Raw genomic sequence first — 23,434 nt, 5'->3', positions numbered from 1 at the left:
GAGCCAGCCAGACATGAGAGCGAGCCAGCCAGAGTAAGTCTGCTCTGTGCTGGAGTCAAATAGTGCAACTCTTTTTTTAGTTTCATAAATCTTGCATGATAAGATATACTTAAGTGCTTTTTTACGACCCTTGACTAGCTTGTTCACCCGATTCATATGGTCCAACTTTCGCCACGGGATTGCTAAAAACATGCTTGCTTGAGTTATCCATACGGTCCTCCAAACATGTCTTCACAATCTTAAAACCTAAAATGTGTTTGTTTTAAACCCTTAGGCCCCCTAACCCCCTGATTGGTAACCCAGATTTAGCCCCTGGCTCCTCTCCTGGAGGCTTCCTAACAACCCTCCCAGTCATTTCTCTCCCAGTCATATACCCTAAACCCAGCTATCTTCCCCTCCACAAGTTCTACTTTTATCAATGCTCCTGTATACACCTGGGACCCTTCGGAAGGGCCTGGCTGGTGTACGCTTGGCTGCTGCCAGAAGGGTCATACCTAGGCGCTGGAAATCCACTTCCCTTTGGCTCTGTGAGATCCTTCATATACAAGGCCTCGAGGAGTGCCTGGCCGAACTGACATCTATAATGGAATAAAACCTTCTGCGTTGCCGCCTGTAGATTCCTGCAGTACGGTCTTTCCACGCCATCTTCTGGAACTTCTTGACTTGTCGTACTCCTCCTTTTCAAAATCTTTTCCTGTGTGCACTGTCCCTCCACTTTTCTCCCTCCCTCCCTAGATCTTCCCCCACTTTTCCATCCTTCTCCTGCTTCTCCCCTTGCTCCTTTTACTGGTTCTGTTTTTTGTTTTCTTTTTGTGTATGTCCTTTCTTAGACACGTTTGCACCCTTGTGATAGGCACTGAATTCATGTTTGGTTCTGTGCAACTTTATGGGGAAGATCCATCAAAACCTGTCCAGAGGAAAAGTTGCTTAGTTGCCCATAGCAACCATTCAGATTGCTTCTTTCATTTTTGAAAAGGCCTCTGAGAAATGAAAGAAGCAATCTCATTGGCTGCTGTGGGCAACTCAACAACTTTTTCCTCTGGACAGGTTTTGATAAATCTTCCCCATGAAGTTGCACGGTATGATAGGTGAGACCCAAACATGAATTCAGTGCCTATGGCAAGGGTGCAAACGTGTCTCAGAAAGGACATACACAAAAAGAAAACAAAAAAACAGAACCAGAACAAGGAGCAAGGGGAAAAGCAGGAGATGGAAAAGTGGGGGAAGACCTAGGGAAGGAGGGAGGGAGAAAGGGGGAGGAACAGTGCACACAAGAGAAGATTTTGAAACAGAGGAATACGACAAGTCAAGAGGCTCCAGAAAATGGCATGGAAAGACCGTACTGCAGGAATCAACAGGGATTTTGATAACCCAACCCCCCCCCCCCCCCCCCATTTGTTTTGCTGTTTTATGCCTTGTGTCCTTGTGTGTGTGTGTATGTAAAAATTTTAAAGCTATTTGAGTAAATGTTAGTCTGCTGACGTTTCCTATACAAAGGTGCATGGAAAAATATATAGTATAGCATATGTCTCGGTCTCCTTATTGGGGAACACAGTAGACCATGGGTATTATGCTGCTGTCCACTAGGAGGCTGACACTAGGCAAAAAAAGTCGGCTCCTCCCAGCAGGATCTACCCGCCCACTGGCACAGAGCTAATCAGTTTTAGCTCAGTGTCAGTAGGAGGCAGACACAGGTCTGGAGTTCTCCAGACCTGGTCTTTTCTCTTTTATTATTTTCTAGCTAGTTACGTCGTTAGTTTTTTTTTTTTTTTTTCCCCTTTATTTCTCTAGGTTGGGTGACAGTAGCAGGGCGCTACCTAATCTCCCACATGCAACGAAGGAGCACGGTGCATAGAGTATGGGCTGTCATCCCCTTCTCGCCAACGGCCAGCGCCAGGTGGCGTACCCTGGGTCCGGGTCCCCCGCTTGCCCTTGCTCATCTTGCTATAGCAGCCTGGCATGATGCAGCATGGCATTAATCTGGCTGAAGACACCTACAGGTAAGTATGGTGTCTCCTGTGGTAAATCGCCTCCTCCCTCTTTCATGTACAGTTTATCACTGGCTCCAACTTGATCCCTTGCCTTCAGGCCATTCCTAGGCCTCAACATCATCATGGAGGCTGGGGATGTAATTTGCAATGCACCGACTTTTTCCCGCACCGCTTGCGGGCTTCCCTTCCTGCCCTGTTTAAGAAAAAAAAAAGTGAACGTTTAATACATTAATGCATTATCCTTGGGCGCCCTCCTGTGCCCTTTCCATGTATTGCAGCTCTATGCTGGAGCTGCACTTGGACACCCTCTAGTGGTGACATGAGAAATTGTGAGTTTCCCTTGCAATGCTTGTCCCGTGTCCTCTGTGGCTTAACCCCTTAAAGGGTAGCTCCCACCATTCATTTTTTTTCCCTGTCCCTGCCTATTGCCAATCTATCCCTAACCCCCTCCCTGCTTTTAATTTTTCATTTTTACTATATTAAAAATTACTTTTTTTTCTGCCCTGTAGTGTGCTCACTACCAGGCAGACTTCCCCAGGAGGCACCACGTCACTGATGCCTGCTGGGGGGGACTTCCGCCCTTAGTTCATCTACACAGGGTGCCTCCAGCTGTTTCACCACTAAAACTCCCAGCTTGCCCTGACATCTATTGGCTGTCAGGGCATGCTGGCAGTTGTAGTATTGAAACAGCTGGAGGCACCCTGTGTAGATAAACTATTAGTTAGTTACAAGCGGCGCTATGGCGCTGGCCCAGCCCCCCCCCCCCCCCATACCCCGTTCCCTCCATCACAAACCCCCCTCCCGCATACCCCGTTCCCTCATTACACTTACAGTTACTGCAGAGTCCGGCAGCGGGCGTGCAGGGACAGCGGCGGCGATGTGCGGGAGGAGTGACCTCCCAGCCAGTGGCTGGGGAGCCAATTCGCTCGCTCCCGCCTGTCTGACAGGCAGGGAGCGAGTGCAGCCTAACTGAAAAAGGACTGATTGCCAGGCCAAAATCTGTCCTTTTTTGGGCGTGACGTCACGCCAGGCTGCAGTCGGCCACTAGGAGGGTGACCCCTAGTGGCCGGTTTTTAAATGTAAATTAAACCATTTTAATGAAAAAAAATAAATAAATAAAAGTATATTAGAGATGTTGTAGTACATAAGTACTCCAACATATCAAAAAATAAAGTTGGTGACAGTGCCCATTTAAGGACTCAGCGTTTTTTCGTTTTAATTTTTTCCTCATCACCTTCTAAAAAATCATAACTCTTTCAATTTTGCACATAAAATTCCATATGATGGCTTATTTTTTGCGCCACCAATTCTACTTTGCAGTGACATTAGTCATTTTACAAAAAAATCCACGGCGAAACGGAAAAAAAATTGTATGACAAATTTCCGTTTCTACGCAGTGCATTCTTCGGTAAAAATGACACCTTATCTTTATTCTGTAGATCCATACGGTTAAAATGATACCCTACTTATATAGGTTTGATTTTGTCGTACTTCTGAAAAAAATCATAACTACATGCAGGAAAACTTATACGTTTAAAATTGTCATCTTCTGACCCCTATAACTTTTTTATTTTTCCACGTATGGGCCGGTATGAGGGATCAATTTTTGCACCTTGTTCTGAAGTTTTTATTGGTACCATTTGTGCATTGATGGGACTTTTTGATCGCTTTTTACTTTTTCATGATATAAAAAGTGACCAAAAATATGCTATGTTAGACTTGGCGCGTACGCCATTAATTAACGAAATACTTTTATAGCTCGGACATTTACGCACGCGGCGATACCACATATGTTTATTTACACAGTAGTTTTTTTTTTATGGGAAAAGGGGGTTGATTCAAACTTCTATTAGGCAAGGGGTCAAATGACCTTTAACTTTTTTTTCCCTTTTTTTTTTTTTTTACAGTGCTATAGCTCCCATAGGGACCTATAACACTGCACACACTGATCTTTTACCCTCATCCCTGCAAAGCCATAGCTTTGCATGGATCAGCGAGATAGGGGCTCAATTGCTCAAGCCTGTAGCTCAGGCTTGGAGCAATCAAACCCAGATCGGACAAGACGGAGCAAGGTTTTATCGCGATGTCCCGAAAAGCCCGACTGAGCTGCCGAGAAGCGTTTACTTTCACATGCGGCGGTCAACTTTGATCACCGCGTCTGAAGGGTTAATAGCGCGCGGCACAACGATCGGTGTCTAGCAGCCGGGACCGACCTGGTGTGATGTGGGGTCATGGTGTGACCCCGTTTTAAACGACGGGGCTCAGGGCGTACAGGTAGGCCCTGAGTCCTTAAGAGGTTAATTCCCATTGTGAAACCTGTCGCGTACCGGGACTTCATCGCTCGGCCTTTGGCTAAGATAAAGTGTAGTGTATGTTTTATCAGTTTATCTATCTGGGGACCATATATTAAATGGATTTTTGAGAAGGGGGACGATTTAGCTGGCTTTGTCGCCCGTGCATTAACCCGATGTGGCAGTTTCTTTTGGTACGGCATACCAAAACCCAATTCCTTGTCCCGTTTTCTGCACATAGTATGTGCAATCCCCCTCTCGGAGCGGTTGGTCTGTGTCCCCCTACTACATGGGTCATGACCAAGGGAATCTCTCACTGTATCTCCCCCATCTTATGCACGTTATGCACCATTTGACCGCTTCATTGGCTCGGGATTTAGTTTGGCTGTGTGGTCCATTAAGTATTCCCTAATAAGGGACGGTTTTTATAGTGCCCTAACATCAGTCAGTAGGGAAAGCTTCAGTCAGCCTTGCTTCTTCCTCCACCTGGGTCCGCCGCATACGCGGCTGGATGTTCCACTACCGGTGTGAGATAACTAGGGAGTGACCTTACATATGCAACGAACCCTCTTCATTTGAGTGTGGATCACCATGCTGTCCATTGCCCACTGAGGACCTCTAGGAAGCCAGCCAGTGTCTTGTCTGCTTTGCTCCGCCATTGATCACCCACCCCATGTCTGCCTCTCCGTGGCTAGAGTTCTGGTTCCCCCACTACTTTTGCGAGGTAACCGAAGGGGTGACCCTTTGTGTAGCATCCAAGATGGGTGATGCCATGCTGTCTCTATCCCCCTGAGAAGTACGGGGAAACCAGTGGATACAGTCTGCTTTCCTTAATCACCAGTCATCCACCCAGTGTCTGCCGCATCTGTGGCTTGAGTTCCGGTACCCAGGCAACCGAAGGGGTGACCCTGTGTGTGTGTGCAATGGACCCTCTGTGGCATCCATTCTCTGTAATGCCTGCTGTATCTGCGGTTCTGACACCCCGCTACCAGCGAGACTTGACTGAAGGAGTGACCCTGTGGTACAGTGAACCCTCTCCAGCACCCTCAGAGAGCATGACTTCTGCCTCATCCGTAGCTGCAGTTCTGGGACCCTACTACCAGTTGGTGGTAACCGGGGGAAGTGTCCCTGTTCCTGCAAGAGGCCCTCTCCAGCATCCATGGTGAGTATTTCATCTTCCGCATCCACAGCTGGGTTGACTCTGCTTGTGTTGGGGGGGCCCTCTCCATATTCCATGGATGGCATGGCCTCTGTCACATCCGCTATTGAGGTTCCTTCCCTGGCCTCTATGGAGGGCATGGCCTCTGTCACATTCGCTACTGAGATTCTGTCACCGGCCTCTATGGAGGGCTTGATGTCCGCGGTGGATGCAACAGTACCTCACTACGGTGGGAGGCGTCTGGAAGGGGTGTCCCGTCGGATGCACTGGTATTTCCTCTGATGCAGCAATCTCTTTACCCCTTCCTTGGTTGGTGTATCTGTGATCTTCATGGGATTACCATGATTACTCCTGTGCTCCTCTTGAGGCGTTTCCCTTTCCTCCACCACTGGACACTTCTGTCATGTTAGCCACTTCCGCGGTTGAGGTTACGGCTCCGCCTTACAAATACTGGGTAACTATCGAGTTGGTTCGGCGTATGCCATGGACACACCACAGACGTGGTGCCCGGTTTCCCCTTCTCTGGGCGGCGTAGCATTATTTCAGGTGTTACATCTCTCTCTGCCATAGTCTGCACTCTTTCGTCTTCTATGGGGGATACGGCTACATGGTGCATGCGCAGCTGTCCCCTTCCATGCAGGGTTCCTGCAGGTGCTAAGAGGTACTCTTTAGGATGTATAATTTGCTCTTCCCCTTGGCTAAGGGGTGTAGTTTGTAGGATACCTGCTTTGTTCATGGGGTCCTTACTTTGCCCTCTTTACAAGGCGGGCTACTGACTTTTTTTTTTTTTCATGATTCCTGCTATGGCTGGTCCAGCCATCACGTTACCACTTTGGCAATGGCTGTACTGATGGTTGATTTTTCGGCGGAGGAGTGGTGACGATTTTGTGTGGTTCCTACTATTCCTCTTACGATCGTCGTTCTTTCTCCTCCGTTTGGTTTTGGGATTGCTATCCTGACCATCGCTTTTCCCTTTCCTTGTGCGGAGTACTGTGAGCGTTGATTCGGCTACAGCTGTTGCGGTCCTAGCTTTTGTGTCAACCCTTTCCTAGGATTCTTTTGGTGGCTTCCGTGACTGTTCCTGTCCTGCCATTCTACCTTCCTGCTACCTTTCCCCATTAGGAGGCTCTTGTATCCGCTTGTCCTCGTGGTCCTTGGAAGGTTCTATTTTGAGCGGTCTTTACGCTTCGTTGCCCTCCTTTCTGCCAGCCCTGGTGTCCCGAGGTTCGGTGCTACCCTAGATTGCTACATGTTCTTCCAAGTTCGGAAGATGCCGTTTACTTTTCGGTGCTTGGTCATCAGTCATATTGAACGACCTTCCACGCCAAGACCTTATGTGCCTCAAAGTCTTCCTTTCTTTGCCGTTTTGCTTTGTCGGGATTGACTTCTTTACTGCGTCCTCTTATGTCTTCCTCCCTGTCCCTTCAGAGCTTACTGGTCTGCCGCAGGGATCCCAAGTTTCCGTCTAACCTGTCCATCTACATCTTGCTTGTGTCTGCAAGGGTGGGAAGGTGGTGGCCTACGTGGTCATGGTGCCTTTTGTACTGTCCTTTTCATCACCATTCTTGGCTCTACCTTTGCATGTCACTCTTCTCTAGTGACCCTAGCATAGGGGGAAACTTTTTTTCCTCTGGCTTCTGCCTGGTCAGATGGCAGTAGCATGCCTTTGCACCATCGCCTTTGCTGCGATTCAGTGTTTCTACCATTGGTGGGACCTTGTCCCGGTCGCGTCTGCTGTTTCCCAAAGGGGACCTCGTATCCGAGGGCGTTCCAGTCAGGCTGGTGGTCCCAGACTGGCTCATCTGCACTTCCTACACAGACTCGTTCCTCCTCATTGCCCTCCTCCCGACTTCCAGGCTGTGTGCGCACTTGTTCTCTCTGTCCTCTCTTCTGGCGGCTTGTCTTGGAACTGTGGTTTCTCAGTTCGGGTCGACAGCGGTATGCTCCGTACCGTTTCCTTTACTCCTCCAGGAGTTTTCTCCATTATGGCGGGTTCTGGAAGAGAGTCCTTGTGCTCGGGCCTGGCAGTGGGTCGTGCTTCTTTCCTTCTTGCTGGGTGGGCCCAACAGTCTCTTCCTGTCTTTCTCTATTTTCGGCCTCAAGTTGGGGCTGATGCCGTGCAATGCTCTCCCCTCGAGCCTCTCAGGGATGTGTCTCTCCTGGCCTTTGGCGTTGTTTTTCCTGCTCTCTGTTCAGGCAAATCTCGACGCTGGGGTTCCCTTGTCGCTCACCCTTCTTCATTCGATCCGAGCCACGGTAGTCCAGTGTCTTCTTGTCTCTCTCTGGAGCTAATTCCTCCTTTTCCTCTCAGGCCTGAACGGTGTGCTTCAGTCTGGCCTCCAGGGTGGCCGTTCCTTGTAGACTCCTGGCGGCTGTCAGACCCCAGTCTTTACCTTACGGAGCTTCCTTCTGTTCGGGTCCTAGCCTGCTGAGCGGTTACTTGCTGGGTTCCTGTTCCTTTAGGGTCCAGGATCTGTTCTCGTCCGTGGTCTCTTGCCAGTGGTTGTGGCATTCCTTTCTCTGGCGGTTGTGTTTCCCATGCCAGGGACTGCTTTGGGACATCCCATGGTCTCCTGTGTTCCCCAATGTGGCGACCGAGAAAAGGAGATTTTTTTTCTTTTTCTTTTTACTAAACATTAAATCTTTCTCGTAGCTTTCATTGGGGAACACAGCACCCACCCATTTACAGTTAACTGGTCAGGTTGTTTGTTGCCTGTTGTTACTTTCTGGTGTCCTTTGGATGTATCTCCTTTGTTGTTTGGCTTCTCCTACTACTTTGTGACAAAACTGATTAGCTCTCTGCCAGTAGGCGGGTATATGCTGCTGTGGTGAGCAGACTTCTTTTTGTCTAGTGTCAGCCCTCTAGTGAACAGCAGCATAAAACCCATGGTCTCCTTTGTTCCCCAATGAAGCCTACAAGAAAGAGATTTGACATTTTTTTATTTTTTATTATTCTTTCTCCTACAACGGTAATCAGCGGCTGAAATATGCCACTGTATGCTTATACATGGATGCACATGTCATTCTGTCAAAAACCTAATAAGTGTTTGTGTATATTAGTGTAAACAATGCAACAATTTCCAACTGAAAAAGTTAGTTCCAGGGGTGTGAGGACGTTCATATTCATTCTAACTGCTGTTTATTGTGGTTCATGAAACAATATGCACTCTAATGACTATATATTAGTATTTTTGAAAATCACGGCATCCCACTTCCGCTTACTTTGGATGAAAGTGGTTGAGAAGCTCAAAGAATCAGTGTGTGCAGTCTCAGGCACTTTGCGTAACTTCCATAGAGGTCAGTGGGAGTTGCATAAAAAGAATAGCAGCACAAGCACCCCTCCCGCAATCCTTTCAGCTGATCGGGACCTCTCAATTTCAATGCGAGTGTCCGATCAGCTTCCCTGAGCGAACGTCATTAGATTTGAGGCAGTCTTAAATGCCACAATCAACTTTGTCCCGCTCCCAATCTATAGGTTTATAGTTAGGGAGGGGGGCAAGGGCATACCTGTACGCCCTGTGTCCTTAAAGGGTTAAGATCTATGATGGATTGAGCAATAAACAAAACATCATTTCAGGTATAAAATATAGAAGAGTCCCATTCATCCGGCACTACTAGTACCCTAGGAGGTGCAAAGACCGGCCAAGGAGAAGACAGGTGCTCCGTATCCCTGCTGGACAGCCAGGCGGTGCTCTGAGTGATGTGTGAATACGGTAAGTAAAGCAAAACAAAAGAAAAGACTCTGCAACTCACCACTGCTGGACTTTATTCCATAAAGCGGATCATGACACAGTCCATCTTGGGGAAGGGAGGTATAGTTTACCTCCCTTTCCCAAGATGGACTGTCATGATCCGCTATATGGAATAAAGTCCATGCGTTCTACAGCAATGGTGAGTTGCCAAGTCTTTTCTTCTGTTTTGCTTTACTATAATTTCAGATCTGTAACACACAACTGGGTAGGCATCAGTTTGACTAATTCATAGATAGGAAAGCAAACGAGTGAAAAGTGCCAGGTGACTGTGTCACAGTCACCTGGACAAGGGTTGAGAACAGATAGAAAACCTGCATCAGCACTGCATTGCGCCTCAGGAATGAAGTCCCTGTATCAATCTTTGTCCTCATATTACTGGTATTGTGGTTCACCACCACATTCGGATTTCTGCTATAAATAAGAAGAAGAATGCGCAGGCACCTAACAAATTCCCTTAAAGCGTACCTATCATAGTTCCAAAAAAAAAGAAAAAAAAAGAATTGTTACCTGGTACCTAATCCTGATCGTGTACATATGTTTTATGTCTCTAGGATCTTTATTTCCAGAGATATAAGCATTTATCTGTTGCTCAGTTACTTTTTCATTGTGCTGGCTGGAGGGGGCGTGTCTGTCTGTCTCCCTCACTGTGTCTGCTCTCTGGGAGCGAGCATGAGCTGTCAGCCATCTCTACTCTGTAACCCTTTCCTCTCTGGTGTCATGCTGTACAGAGGAAGATGCTTGGAGCTTGCCTGTAGTATTTCTTAACCCCTTAAGAACCAGGCGTTTTTCGTTTTTTGCACTTCCGTTTTTTCCTCCTTACCTTTAAAAAAAATCATAACTCTTTCAATTTTGCACCTAAAAATCTGTATTATGGCGTATTTGTTGCGCCACCAATTCTACTTTGTAATGACATCAATCATTTTACCCAAAAATCTACGGCGAAACGGGAAAGAAAATCATTGTGCGATCAAATTTTTTTTTTTAAATGCCATTTTGTAACTTTTGGGGGCTTCCGTTTCTACGTAGTAAATTTTTCGTTAAAAATGACATATTTTCTTTATTCTCTAGGTCCATACGGTTAAAATGATACTCTACCTGTATAGGTTTGATTTTGTATTACTACTGAAAAAAAATAAGAAATATATGCAGGAAAATGTATACGTTTAAAATTGTAATTTTCTGAGCCTTATAACTTTTTTATTTTTCCATGTTCAGGGGGCTATGAGGGCTCATTTTTTGCGCCGTGATCTGAAGTTTTTGTCGGTACCATTTTTGCATTGATCGGACTTTTTGATTGCTTTTTATTAATCTTTTCATGATATAAAAAGTGACCAAAAATACGCTATTTTGGACTTTGGAATTTTTTTGCCATTGTCGTGCGGTTTAAAAAGTGGTATATTTTTATAATTCGGACATTTCCGCACGTGGCGATACCACATATGTTTATTTTTATTTACACTGTTTTTTTTTTTCTTGGAAATGCCGGGTGATTCAAACTTTTATTAGGGGAAGGGATCATTGAAAGGCTTAATGATTTTTTTACACTTTTCTTATGCCATATTATAGCCCCCAGGCGGGGGGCTATAACATTGCATGTACTGATCTTTACCACTGATTAATGCATCTCCATAGGAATGCATCAATCAGTGTTTTCGGCGATTGAATGCTCAAGCCTGGATCTCAGGCTTGAAGCATTCATTCGGCGATCGGACTGCAGGAAGGAAGGTAAGAGACCTTCCTCCTGAAGTACAGCTGTTCGGGATGCCGCGATTATACCGCGGTGATCCCGAACAGCTCCCTGAGCTAACCGGCACATTTTACTTTCACTTTTAGCCGCGTGGCTCAGCTATTAGCGGCGGGTCCCGGCTTCACTATGACGCCGGGCCCGCCGTGATATGATGCGGGGTTACCGTGTAAGTTTACGCCCTTGGTCCTTAACAGGTTGAACATTATGGGGAGTTCATAACAGGATAAAATGTATCCATATAAGAATAGATCTTTATAAAGTTAGTGCAAGGATTTTATAGATAAAAGTACAGCATTTTTATGAATACGTTTTCTATCAGTTTTATCTTTTCCTAGTAAAGTTGGATGCTAATGAACATAGCTCACTGGCTAGCACCCAAGTTCCCCCACAATAGGGACAGGCACCCGAGTTCCCCCACAATAGGGACAGGCACCCGAGTTCCCCCACAATAAGGACAGGCACCCGAGTTCCCCCACAATAGGGACAGGCACCCGAGTTCCCCCGCAGCCGCTACAGGCACCCGAGTTCCCCCGCATTAGCACAGTTTCCCCCACATTAGGTTGCAGTTCCCCTAACACACACACACACACACATATACATACAGACATACATAGATACATACACAGACACACACACATACATAGATACATACAGACACACACACACAAACACACTCACCTGTCCTGTACGGCGCTTCATCTCTCTGGCGGCCTGAGAGCGGCGTCACTTACGTCCTCTTGTACTGGCCAGCTGGGGGGGGGGGGGGGGGGGTTGGGGGGAACAGGATTTGTCGCACGGGGGTTGGGGGGTTGTAAGCAGAAGGGTGACGGTGTGACATGGTCGGGTGCAGCAGAAAACTGGGGGGGTGCGTGTTATGGGATCGGGTGCAACTGAGAACCGGGAGGTGGGGGGGGGGGAGTAATGGGACACAGGATCGGGCGCAGCTGAGAACTTGGGGGGGTGTTATGGGACACAGCTGAGGGGGGGGGGTCTGCCTGTATCCCGCACTGCCTGTGTGTGCGCGTGCTCCCTGCGCTCGTTCACAGGCAGTGCGTGCCCGCACATAAGCGGTATGCATACAGCTGAAATCTCCTATACTGGATACCGGCACGCTTTACGGCCGGTATCTGGTATGCTGCAAAATCAACACTAGTCTGTCTGGCTAAAGACAGACGACCCCTAGTGGTGGCTATTTTTAGATTAAATTTCTGGGGGAAATTGAATTTTTTTAAAATAAATTTATATTGCAAAAAGCAATCATGATTAGTTCTGTAACATATAAAAAGTTTTCAACAAAATGAAAAAGCACAAGGTGCAGCGAGTCCCATATAACTGATCCATATAATATGCTGTAACTTGCAGCGGTGCACGTAAATTAAGTCCAAGTGAAACATAAATGGTAAGTAAAGTATAGAAAACAAATCCAGCAACTCACCGCATAACTAGTTTTACAGCACTTAGAGACAGTCATGGGAATTCGGGGATGTACGGGAGCCTCTCGTTCATCCCTGGATTCCCATGACTGTCTCTATGTGCTGAAAAACTAGTTATGCGGTGAGTTGCTGGATTTGTTTTCTATACTTTACTTAACATTCGTATTTCTGCCTTCCATGTGGAGGTCTTTTATGTTTTTTAACTCCTGAAAAGGAATAGTTCATCAGAATTCTAGTCCCATCTAACGGCGTACAAGGTATGGTGGGAGTTGTACTTCCACATCAGCTAGTGAGTCCTCAATCACATCTCCTTATTGAAGCAGATCTGCCATTCCAATATGAGAGCTGTTGTGGCAGTTATTTCCTTGTAGTTTATAATAAATCACTATAATAGGAATCATCTCCCTATTCTGAAAGCCTGCTGAGCCTGATCTGATACACAGGAGCCAGTCTGAGCTGCAGTGTAAATGGAGGAACAGAGCAGGAAGAAATTGAGCCTTTAATGAGACTGGAAGTGGATTTCAGACTATTACATCCTCGGATAGACAGTGCAGTGAGATAGGAGTTACTGATTTTAGCTATAAACTAATTAAGCAGATCTGCAGTGTAAAGCATTTTGGAGAGGGGCAAAACAGCAGCCCCAGCCTCTGATAAAATTGGAGGTGGATTCAGACTACCTCAGGGTCCAATAGACCATACTGTGAAGCCTAAAGTCACTGATGTTTCTCCTGTACACCTTACAAAACATTATAGGTCCAGGATAAAAAAAAACACATCATAACTACTACAGGGACATGTAGGATTTAACTGTAGTTAAATTAAGAGATTAAAATAATACAAAACCCTTAAATAAAATAAAATAAAAAAAAATCCTGGATTGAACCCCTTTAAGGACCAAGCCGATTTTCACATTAAAGTGGTACTCCGCTGCTCTGCGTTTTGAACAATCTGTTGTAAACGCTAGAGCCGGCGCTGGGAGCTCGTGACTTCATGAGGGGGTGGGGCTATGACATCACAAGCTCCCGGCTCCAGCGTTTGTAACAGTTAGTTCCAAATGCTGAGCAGCGGAGTACCCCTTTAAGGACCAGAGCATTTTTTGCATATCTGACCACTGTCACTATAAGCATTAATAACTCTGGGATTCTTTTACTTATGACATAGGACATGTTTTTTTGTGACATATTTTACTTTAACATATTAGTAAATTTTTGTCGATACTCGACTGTGGTCAGACAGAAAGGAAATTCAAAAAGTAGAGTACCGTATATACTCGAGTATAAGCCGACCCGAGTATAAGCCGAGACCCCTAATTTCAACCCAAAATCCCAGGAAAAGTTATTGACTCGAGTATAAGCCTAGGGTGGGAAATACCTCATCCCCCCCCCTGTCATCATCCAGACCCGTCATTAACATCCTCATCATCATCCCCTTGTCATCATCCCACACATCCCCCCTTCATCATCCCCTTATCATCCCACACATCCCCCCCTTCATCATCCCCTTGTCATCATCCCACACATCCCCCCTTCATCATCCCACACATCCCCCCTTCATCATCCCCTTATCATCCCACACATCCCCCCTTCATCATCCCCTTGTAATCATCCCACACCCCCCCTTCATCATCCCCTTGTCATCATCCCCACCCCCCTTCATCATCCCCACACCCCCCCTTCATCATCCTCTTCTCATCATTCGCCCTCAGTGGTCTTCAACCTGCGGACCTCCAGAGGTTTCAAAACTACAACTCCCAGCAAGCCCGGGCAGCCATCGGCTGTCCGGACTTGCTGGGAGTTGTAGTTTTGAAACCTCCGGAGGTCCGCAGGTTGAAGACCACTGCGGCCTTCAACATCATCCAGCCCCCTCTCACCCCCTTTAGTTCTGAGTACTCACCTCCGCTCGGCGCTGGTCCGGTCCTGCAGGGCTGTCCGGTGAGGAGGTGGTCCGGTGGGATAGTGGTTCCGGGCTGCTATCTTCACCGGGGGCGCCTCTTCTCCGCGCTTCCGGCCCGGAATAGAGCCGTTGCCTTGACAACGATGCATCTGCGTCGTTATCAAGGCAACGTGACTATTCTGAGGCCGGGCCCGAAGCGCTTAGAAGAGGCCTCCCCTGTGAAGATAGCAGCCCGGAACCACTATCCCACCGGACCACCTCCTCACCGGACAGCCCTGCAGGACCGGACCAGCGCCGAGCGGAGGTGAGTACTCAGAACTAAAGGGGGTGAGAGGGGGCTGGATGATGATGAAGGCCGCAGTGGTCTTCAACCTGCGGACCTCCGGAGGTTTCAAAACTACAACTCCCAGCAAGCCCGGACAGCCGATGGCTGCCCTGGCTTGCTGGGAGTTGTAGTTTTGAAACCTCTGGAAGTCCGCAGGTTGAAGACCACTGCGGGTGGGGGAGTTCACTCGAGTATAAGCCGAGGGGGGTGTTTTCAGCACGAAAAATCGTGCTGAAAAACTCGGCTTATACTCGAGTATATACAGTACTTCCTGTGCAACATACTGCAGCTGATAAATACTGGAAGGATTAAGATTTTTAAACAGAAGTAATTTACAAATCTTTTTAACTTTCTGGCACCAGTTGATTTAAAAAAGAGTGTTTTCCAGAGGAGTACCCCTTTAAGCTTGAAGCCTAAGTGTCTGAAATCATTTTTAAGGACACTCCACCTGCCTCTTACTTTTGTCATTGGTGCCGATATGTACCATGACCACTGTGTCTTCTCCAGCCCCACCCAGCAACCTGTCAACCCGATCCGTGATGTGCCGAACTCGAGCGCTAGGTAGACAACACACTGTTCGGCGATCCCGGTCTTTGTGACAGATCGCCCTGTCTGTCCCCCTAATAATAGTCCTCCACTACCAGTACCTGTCTGGCCTGCCCTGCACTCTTCCTTACTGGAGCAGACACCCCCTGCCGGTCAGAGGCAGTATCTTGCTGCAGTACTGCTAGCTCTGAAATGGCATCCCCCTCATCTGCCAACCGGGCAAACTTGTTGGGGTGTGCCAGTTCAGGACTAGCCTCTCTGACACTTTTCCCTCCACCCTGTTTTCTAACTTTAACCCAGCTAGCTGCCTGTCCTGCACCTCTGTCCCACTATCCTCACCCACCTCTACCCCAGAGAGTACTTGCTCAGTGAGCAGGAGACTCCTCTCAAAGTTATCAATGCACTTCAGTGTTGCCAGTTGCTCCTTTAGATCCAGGATCTGTGCTTCCAAATGCGCAGCAGTATGCACCCTCAAACTGCTGTTCAAAGATTGTATACATCGTGCAAGATGTACAACGAACTGCATTTTCCAACATGGAGGCAATCTAGTTATGGGGATTTCACAGATTAACAGCCAAAAACAGACAGTAATTATTACAATTAAATCATCAGTAGACCTTGTGAGTTTAAAGTCCCTACAGTGTAAGGAAAGTTACACTCACAGCAATCTCAAACTCCTGCTTTCAAACTACTGTTTTTTTTAACTCTTTCAGCTGCCTCTCTTACAAAGCAACACAGAGCACGCTCAGAACTGAGTCCCAAACTAAGATTTAAGCACCTGTGACCAATCTACCACTCCCCCTAGAGGCAGAGTAGAGAGAAAAAATTTGAAAAGGCTGTTTAAAATTCTATCAGTGATCCCTCTGTGTGGGGGGTCTGGTAGAGGATGTCCCCACTCCAGTACTGCCTGACACTGTTTTTTTTGACTAGGCCCATATGCAGCAAGAGGCCCTAAAATTTCCTCATTTCGGCTGCATTGATCGCGGACCATTCATTGGGCCTAGCCAAAAGCGAATCTGGGTGGTGGGCAATGAACTGTTGGGCATAAAAGTTTGTTTACTCCACCATTAGATTTGACAAAGTCGTCACTGAAATAAAAACTAAAAAAGTCAATTTCAGTGTACCCGACTATGTCAAGCCGGATTCCTGAGTCGCCAACAAACTCAGGAATCCTTGGCTGATATCCCTCTGGGGATCTCCAGACAGGTTCTCCGGAAGGGAGCTCCGGTACGATTGTCTGGGGGATCGGACTCCTATTACGAGTGGCATGGAGCCGCCGTGCAGGGTGCTCATCATCAGTGCAAGATAAGGACAAGGAAGAACGCAGAAAAGTAGGATCTTCCTCATCCTCACTGGCAGATTCCTCACTGGCACGGGTCACGCTGCAAAATGTGTGGCGGACCCTTGAGGACCTATTAGGGGGTCGGGTACGCCCTTGGTCCTTAATTCCCAGGATGTCAGGGCATACCCTTACACCCGTGGTCCTTAAGGGGTTAAAAGCAAAGTGCATACATATGCTTTACATTGATTCATTAGATTGCTGCACTACTGGTACAGCCTTCCATAAGCCAGGCTCTAATCCACCCCCTTTCCTAAGCACATCCTGGGGATGCCAGTAGAGCCTGTAGACAAATGAGATGTGTGCCATAAACTATTTAAATGTACATTCACTATTGACTAAATAATTTAAACATTTAATGACTGGCATCAGAGCGATCTCTGCTGTTTATCATTGTCAGTGGGTGTCAGCTGCATGTGGCACCTGGCACCAGCCAGGTTTTATACAGATTAACCCCTTAAGGACGGAGCGTTTTTCTGTTTTTGCACTTTAGTTTTTTCTTCCTTACCTTTTAAAAATCATAACCCTTTCAATTATGCACCTAAAAATCCATTTTGATGGCTTTTTTTTTGCACCACCTATTCTACTTCGTAATGACATCAGTCATTTTACCCAAAAATCTACAGCGAAATGGAAAAAAAAATCATTGTGCGACAAAATGGAAGAAAAAACGCAATTTTGTTACTTTTAGGGGCTTCCGTTTCTACGCAGTCCATTTTTCGGTAAAAATGACACCTTATCTTTATTCTGTAGGTCCATACGGTTAAAATGATACCCTACTTATATAGGTTTGATTTTGTCGTACTTCTGGAAAAAATCATAACTACATGCAGGAAAATGTATAAGTTTAAAATTGTCATCTTCTGACCCCTATAACTTATTTATTTTTCCACTTATGGGTTAGTATGAGGGCTCATTTTTTGCACCGTGATCTGAAGTTTTTAGCGGTACCATTTTTGTTTTGATCAGTGGTTTTGAACGCTTTTTATTAATTTGTTTATGGTATAAAAAGTGACCAAAAATACACTATTTTGGACTTAGGAATTTTTTTGCGCGTACGCCATTGACCATGCGGTTTAGTTGATATATCTTTATATTTTCAATCAAGAAATAGAGCAGTTGGCACTAGCGGTTTATAATGTGCTTTCAGGACCGGATCACGGCAATGACCGGTTCACGTAATGTGGATACAGTCTTAAGATAGACTTGTGGTGCAATCCCCCGAAAGCCAAAGCAAAATACACCATAAATGAAAAGAAGACAGGGGGCACTCACGATTTCTCCTTGTCCAGACTTTATTCGGGAGGTTGTTACAGCAGCAGGGATGCCATGTAGGTGTTAAATTGCATCAGACCAGTACTGAACGGGAGCCATGATGGTAATAGCTATTTCGCGCCGCTCCCGGCGCTTCTCCAGACCACACTTCTCCTATGACGTTGACTAGGTAAAATACCTGCTGATCAGATACGTCATTGGTGGAGTAACTCATAGTCCTGAACAATTTTAACTCTTGCGTGCTAAGAGACAATAACAACTAAGATGCATGTGTAATATGAAAACGTTTCTTAATATAGCTGTATAGCAACCAAAACTGACATTGACACTCTAACAGAGCGGGAAATGGTGAACTTTTTATGGATCTTTATACAAACGCACTCGTGTCTAAATGGTCATTCAGACCGAAATTACTTTGTGCGTTTGATCGCTTTTTATTAATTTGTTTATGGTATAAAAAGTGACCCAAAATACGCTATTTTGGAATTTTTTTTGCGCGTATGCCATTGACCGTGCAGTTTAGTTAATGATATATTTTTATAGTTCGGACATTTACGCACGTGGCGATACCACATTTTGTTTATTTTTGTTTACACTTTTTTTGCATGGGAAAAGGGGGGTTATTCAAACTTTTATTAGGGAAAGGGTTAAATGAGCTTTATTAACTTTTTTTTTTTTTTTTTTACTTTTTTTTTTGCAATGTTATAGCCCCCATAGGGGACTATAACATGCAGTACATTGATTCAATACACTGATCACTGCCATTGCATTCAATGGCAGGGATCAGTGTTAATGGTGGTTGATTGCTCAAGCCTGGATTTCAGGCTTGAAGCAATCGTTCGCCGTTCCGACGCGCAGGAGACAGGTGAGGGGACCTCCTGCTGCGTCCTAGCTGATCGAGACTTTGATCGCCACGTCTAAAGAGTTAATGCCGGACATCAGCCCGATCGGCGATGTCCGGCAGTAGCATGGGTCCTGGTTGCTTATAGCAACTGGGACTCACCGGGTATGATGCGCGATCACCTCGTGAGCGCGCATTATATATGGGGACGCGCATATGGACATTCATAAATGTCCATATGCGCTAAGGGGTAAAGCTTTTGAGGTCAGGCCTTAAGCCTCTTACCTGATCCATGTCGTGTTTCATTGGTTGGGAAGGGGTTAAGCCACCAACAATGAACAATTTCTGCACATTCTAGAACATAATTGTGTAGCTTTTTTTGTCAGTGGTATTCATGGTTATATTGTGTCAAAAATAATTACATAGTTTCATAATTTTCCTAGGAATTATTTTTCTGGCATTAATTCATATAGAGTACACATGAATCTTACAAATGTATGCACCAGCAATTGAGAAATGTAATTATATGGTTACGTTGGGTGTCTCTGTGTTAACTCGTGCTTCAATTTACAGGATGCATCTCCTAGGGTACCCGGAGGATCTCCAAGGACACCCAGTAGATCAGGGACTTCTAATGTTGCCAGTGTGTCACCAGTCCCTGCTGGCACAAAAAAAATTGATCCTAACATGAAAGGTATCTGAAGTACTGACTGCTGCATTTTTAGCATACTGATGATATTAAAATTGTAATGCACTTGCTATAACCATTTTCCTTGTTTTTTATCACAGCTGGAACAACCAGCGAAGGAGTGCTTGCAAATTTCTTTAACAGCCTGTTAAGCAAGAAAACTGGGTCACCTGGGCCTGGTGGTTCAGGTAGCCCTGCAGGCAATTCAGGAGGTAATAGTCTTCCTACAGCTGCCAAAAAAACAGGTACTCCACCTTTTGTGTATGAAGATAAATTTGTGTGAATTTTTTGTGTGGTGGATAGAGCAAACAGCTAATGAGGAAAATATGTTCATTTATGTTCAGAATGCTGGCTTGGGGCTTCCGTGTTCGTGACATCGCCTCAGCAGCCACGCCCCCTCCATTCAGTCGTACACAGCCATCACGCCCCCTCCCATATACATGAATGGAGAGGGTGTCATGGCTGTGGTCCCCTGTAATTCGGCATAGAGCAGAGTATGCCCCACGCATCGGATTACTGAGGTGCTGACTAGAGAGAGGGTGGGGGGGCGGACCGCCATCAGGCATCTTATCCCCCATACTTTGGATATAGGATTAGATGTCTACGGTCGGAGTACCCCTTTTAATTTTTTTAAAAATTGGTTGATCACTGGGAAGGAGATTTATGATTCTTTTTAAACGTATGGCTTTTATATGACAATTTTTTTTTTCAACTTACTTTTGCTTACATGCGACCTAATTAGTCGCACGGGGGGGGGCGTACCGCATCGGGTGACACCCTGACTGGCCTGCCTGGCACTAAATAGCTGCACTCCAACTATCCCGCAACAACCCATCCACCCTCCTCAGAGTTAAAAAAATATTAAAAACATACTATGCAGCACCATGAATATCCGTACTCTGGAGGCTTTTTTGCATAATTTTGAGCCTGCATTTTGTGACTATGGTGGGCGGAGTCTTGTTTTGCTGTGCTGAGGCCGGAGTTTACGTTAGAAAGGAAGACAGCGCAGCACCAACAGGAACATAAACAATAGTGATGGCACACAAAAACAAAAAAAAAATGCTTGGTACGTTTCCCACCCCAAAATGTGCATGAAGCTGTATTACTATGGATGTTTTTGTTTTTTAACCCCTTAAGGACCGGAGGTTTTTCCGTTTTTGCATTTTCGTTTTTTGCTCCTTGCCTTTAAAAAATCATAACTCTTTCAAATTTACACCTAAAAATCCATATGATGGCTTATTTTTTGCGCCACCAATTCTACTTTGTAATGACGTCAGTCATTTTGCCCAAAAATCTATGGTGAAGCGGGAAAAAAAATCATTGTGCGACAAAATTGAAAAAAAAACGCTGTTTTGTAACTTTTGGGGGCTTCCGTTTCTACGTAGTACATTTTTCGGTAAAAATGACACCTGATATGTATTCTGTAGGTCCATACGATTAAAATGATACCCTACTTATATAGGTTTGATTTTGTCGGACTTCTGGAAAAAATCATAACTACATGCAGGAAAATTAATACGTTTAAAATTGTCATCTTCTGACCCCTATAACTTTTTTATTTTTCCGTGTATGGGGCGGTATGAGGGCTCATTTTTTGCGCCGTGATCTGAAGTTTTTAACGGTACCATTTTTGCATTGATAGGACTTATTGATCACTTTTTATTCATTTTTAAATGATATAAAAAGTGACCAAAAATGCACTATTTTGGACTTTGGAATTTTTTTGCGCGCACGCCATTGACCGAGCGGTTTAATTAATGATATATTTTTATAATTCGGACATTTCCGCACGCGGTGATACCACATATGTTTATTTTTATTTACACTGTGTTTTTTTTTTTATTGGAAAAGGGGGGTGATTCAAACTTTTAATAGGGGAGGAGTTAAATGATCTTTATTCACTTTTTTTTTTCACTTTTTTTTTGCAGTGTTATAGGTCCCATAGGGACCTATAACACTGCACACACTGATCTTCTATGTTGATCACTGGTTTCTCATAAGAAACCAGTGATCAACGATTCTGCCGGATGACTGCTCATGCCTGGATCTCAGGCACTGAGCAGTCATTCGGCGATCGGACAGCGAGGAGGCAGGTAGGGGCCCTCCCGCTGTCCTGTCAGCTGTTCGGGATGCCGCGATTTCACCGCGGCTATCCCGAACAGCCCACTGAGCTAGCCGGGATGCTTTCGGTTTCACTTTAGACGCGGCGTTCAACTTTGAACGCCGCGTCTAAAGGGTTAATAGCGCGCGGCACAGCGATCAATGCCGCGCGCTATTAGCCACGGGTCCCGGCCGTTGTTAGAGGCCGGGCCCGACCCGCTATGACGCGGGGCCACGCCGTGGCCCCGCGTTATAGATCGGGAGTGGACACATGACGTTCCAGTACGTCATGTGTCCTTAAGGGGTTAAGGAAAAAATTTTGTGCCACATCTGGGTTATTTGCGTAGTCTGTAAAAATTCTTTAACAATTATTTTGTGCCTTATTCTATTTTAACCCAACATTAACCCCTTAAGGACTCAGGGTTTTTCCGTTTTTGCACTTTCGTTTTTTCCTCCTTACCTTTTAAAAATCAACCCTTTCAATTTTCCACCTAAAAATCCATATTATGGCTTATTTTTGGCGTCGCCAATTCTACTTTGCAGTGACATTAGTCATTTTACCCAAAAATGCACGGCGAAACGGAAAAAAAAATCATTGTGCGACAAAATCGGAAAAAAACGCCATTTTGTAAATTTGGGGGCTTCCGTTTCTACGCAGTGCATATTTCGGTAAAAATTACACCTTATCATTATTCTGTAGGTCCATACGGTTAAAATGATACCCTACTTATATAGGTTTGATTTTGTCGTACTTCTGGAAAAAATCATAACTACATGCAGGAAAATTTATACGTTTAAAAATGTCATCTTCTGACACCTATAACTTTTTTATTTTTCCACGTACAGGGCGGTATGTGGACTCATTTTTTGCGCCGTGATCTGAAGTTTTTATCGGTATGATTTTTGTTTTGATCAGACTTTTTGATCACTTTTTATTCATTTTTTTAATGGTATAAAAAGTGACCAAAATACGCTTTTTTGGACTCTGGAATTTTTTTGCGCGTACGCCATTGACCGTGCGGTTTAATTAATGATATATTTTTATAGTTCGGACATTTACGCACGCGGCGATACCACATAAGTTTATTTTTTTTTTTTTTTTACACTGTTTTATTTTTTTTATGGGAAAAGGGGGGTGATTCAAACTTTTATTAGGGAAGGACCTTTTATTAACACTTTTTTTTTAAATTTTTCTTGCAGTGTTATAGGTCTATAGGTTATAACACTGCACACACTGATCTCCTATGCTGATCACTGGCGTGTATTAACACGCCTGTGATCAGCATTATCGGCGCTTGACTGCTCCTGCCTGGATCTCAGGCACGGAGCAGTCATTCGTCGATCGGACACCGAAGAGGCAGGTAAGGGCCTGCCGGTGTCCGATCAGCTGTTCGGGACGCCGCGATTTCATCGCGGCGGTCCCGAACAGCCCGACTGAACAGCCGGGTCACTTTCAGTTTCACTTTAGAAGTAGCGGTCAGCTTTGACCGCCGCTTCTAAAGGGTTAATACCGCACATCATTTTCAAGAGAAACTGAAAAAACGCACATCATTTTCAAGAGAAACTGAAAAAACGCAGGAAAGAGCTGGGACAGTTTTTCTGGTGTTTTTGCTGATGGACAAAAAACCTCAATGGAATCCGACCTCAAAGCAATAGAACAAAATCCTTATGTCCCATTTTCCTGTGAGGTAGAGAAGGAGTGCACGGTAGAACGAGGGGAGGCGTTTCTATATTTGCACAAGATTTATCAAAGGAGTGTACAGCCTTAGAAAATTCTGAGCAAGAGTGTAAATTAGACAAGCGGTGTAAAGGGGTAGAACTGTGTCTACAATAGACAAATAATGATAAATCTCCCCCATGTGTGGACGTCAAGTGCTCTGCTGGCGCACTACAATGCTCAGAAGAGGAGGAGCGCCATTGAGTTTTTGGAGAGAGAATTTGTTTGGAATGAAAGGGGCCGTGTGCGTTTACAAAGCCCCCGTGGTGCCAGAACAGTGGACCCCCCCCACGTGACCCCATTTTGGAAAACTACACCTTTCACAGAATTTAATAAG

The 23,434-nt window shown here is 45.5% G+C and overlaps 1 protein-coding gene and 1 pseudogene across 5 annotated transcripts in view; both read left to right on the top strand.

Annotated features, from left to right (window-relative positions):
- DYNC1LI1 (dynein cytoplasmic 1 light intermediate chain 1) overlaps positions 1 to 23,434 on the top strand; it is a 54,237-nt gene that overhangs the window by 24,009 nt on the left and 6,794 nt on the right. For all 5 annotated transcript variants that reach the window (XM_056520107.1, XM_056520103.1, XM_056520108.1 and 2 more), the window contains 2 exons: positions 19,166 to 19,286; positions 19,382 to 19,525. In XM_056520107.1, coding sequence (XP_056376082.1) covers positions 19,166 to 19,286; positions 19,382 to 19,525 — 265 coding nt within the window. The remainder of the gene's footprint in view (positions 1 to 19,165; positions 19,287 to 19,381; positions 19,526 to 23,434) is intronic.
- LOC130274722 (U2 spliceosomal RNA) lies at positions 4,328 to 4,492 on the top strand (annotated as a pseudogene).

This window comes from Hyla sarda, chromosome 5 (genome assembly GCF_029499605.1).
Source record: "Hyla sarda isolate aHylSar1 chromosome 5, aHylSar1.hap1, whole genome shotgun sequence".
Taxonomy (NCBI): domain Eukaryota; kingdom Metazoa; phylum Chordata; class Amphibia; order Anura; family Hylidae; genus Hyla; species Hyla sarda.
This window is presented reverse-complemented; position numbering and strand designations above follow the sequence as displayed.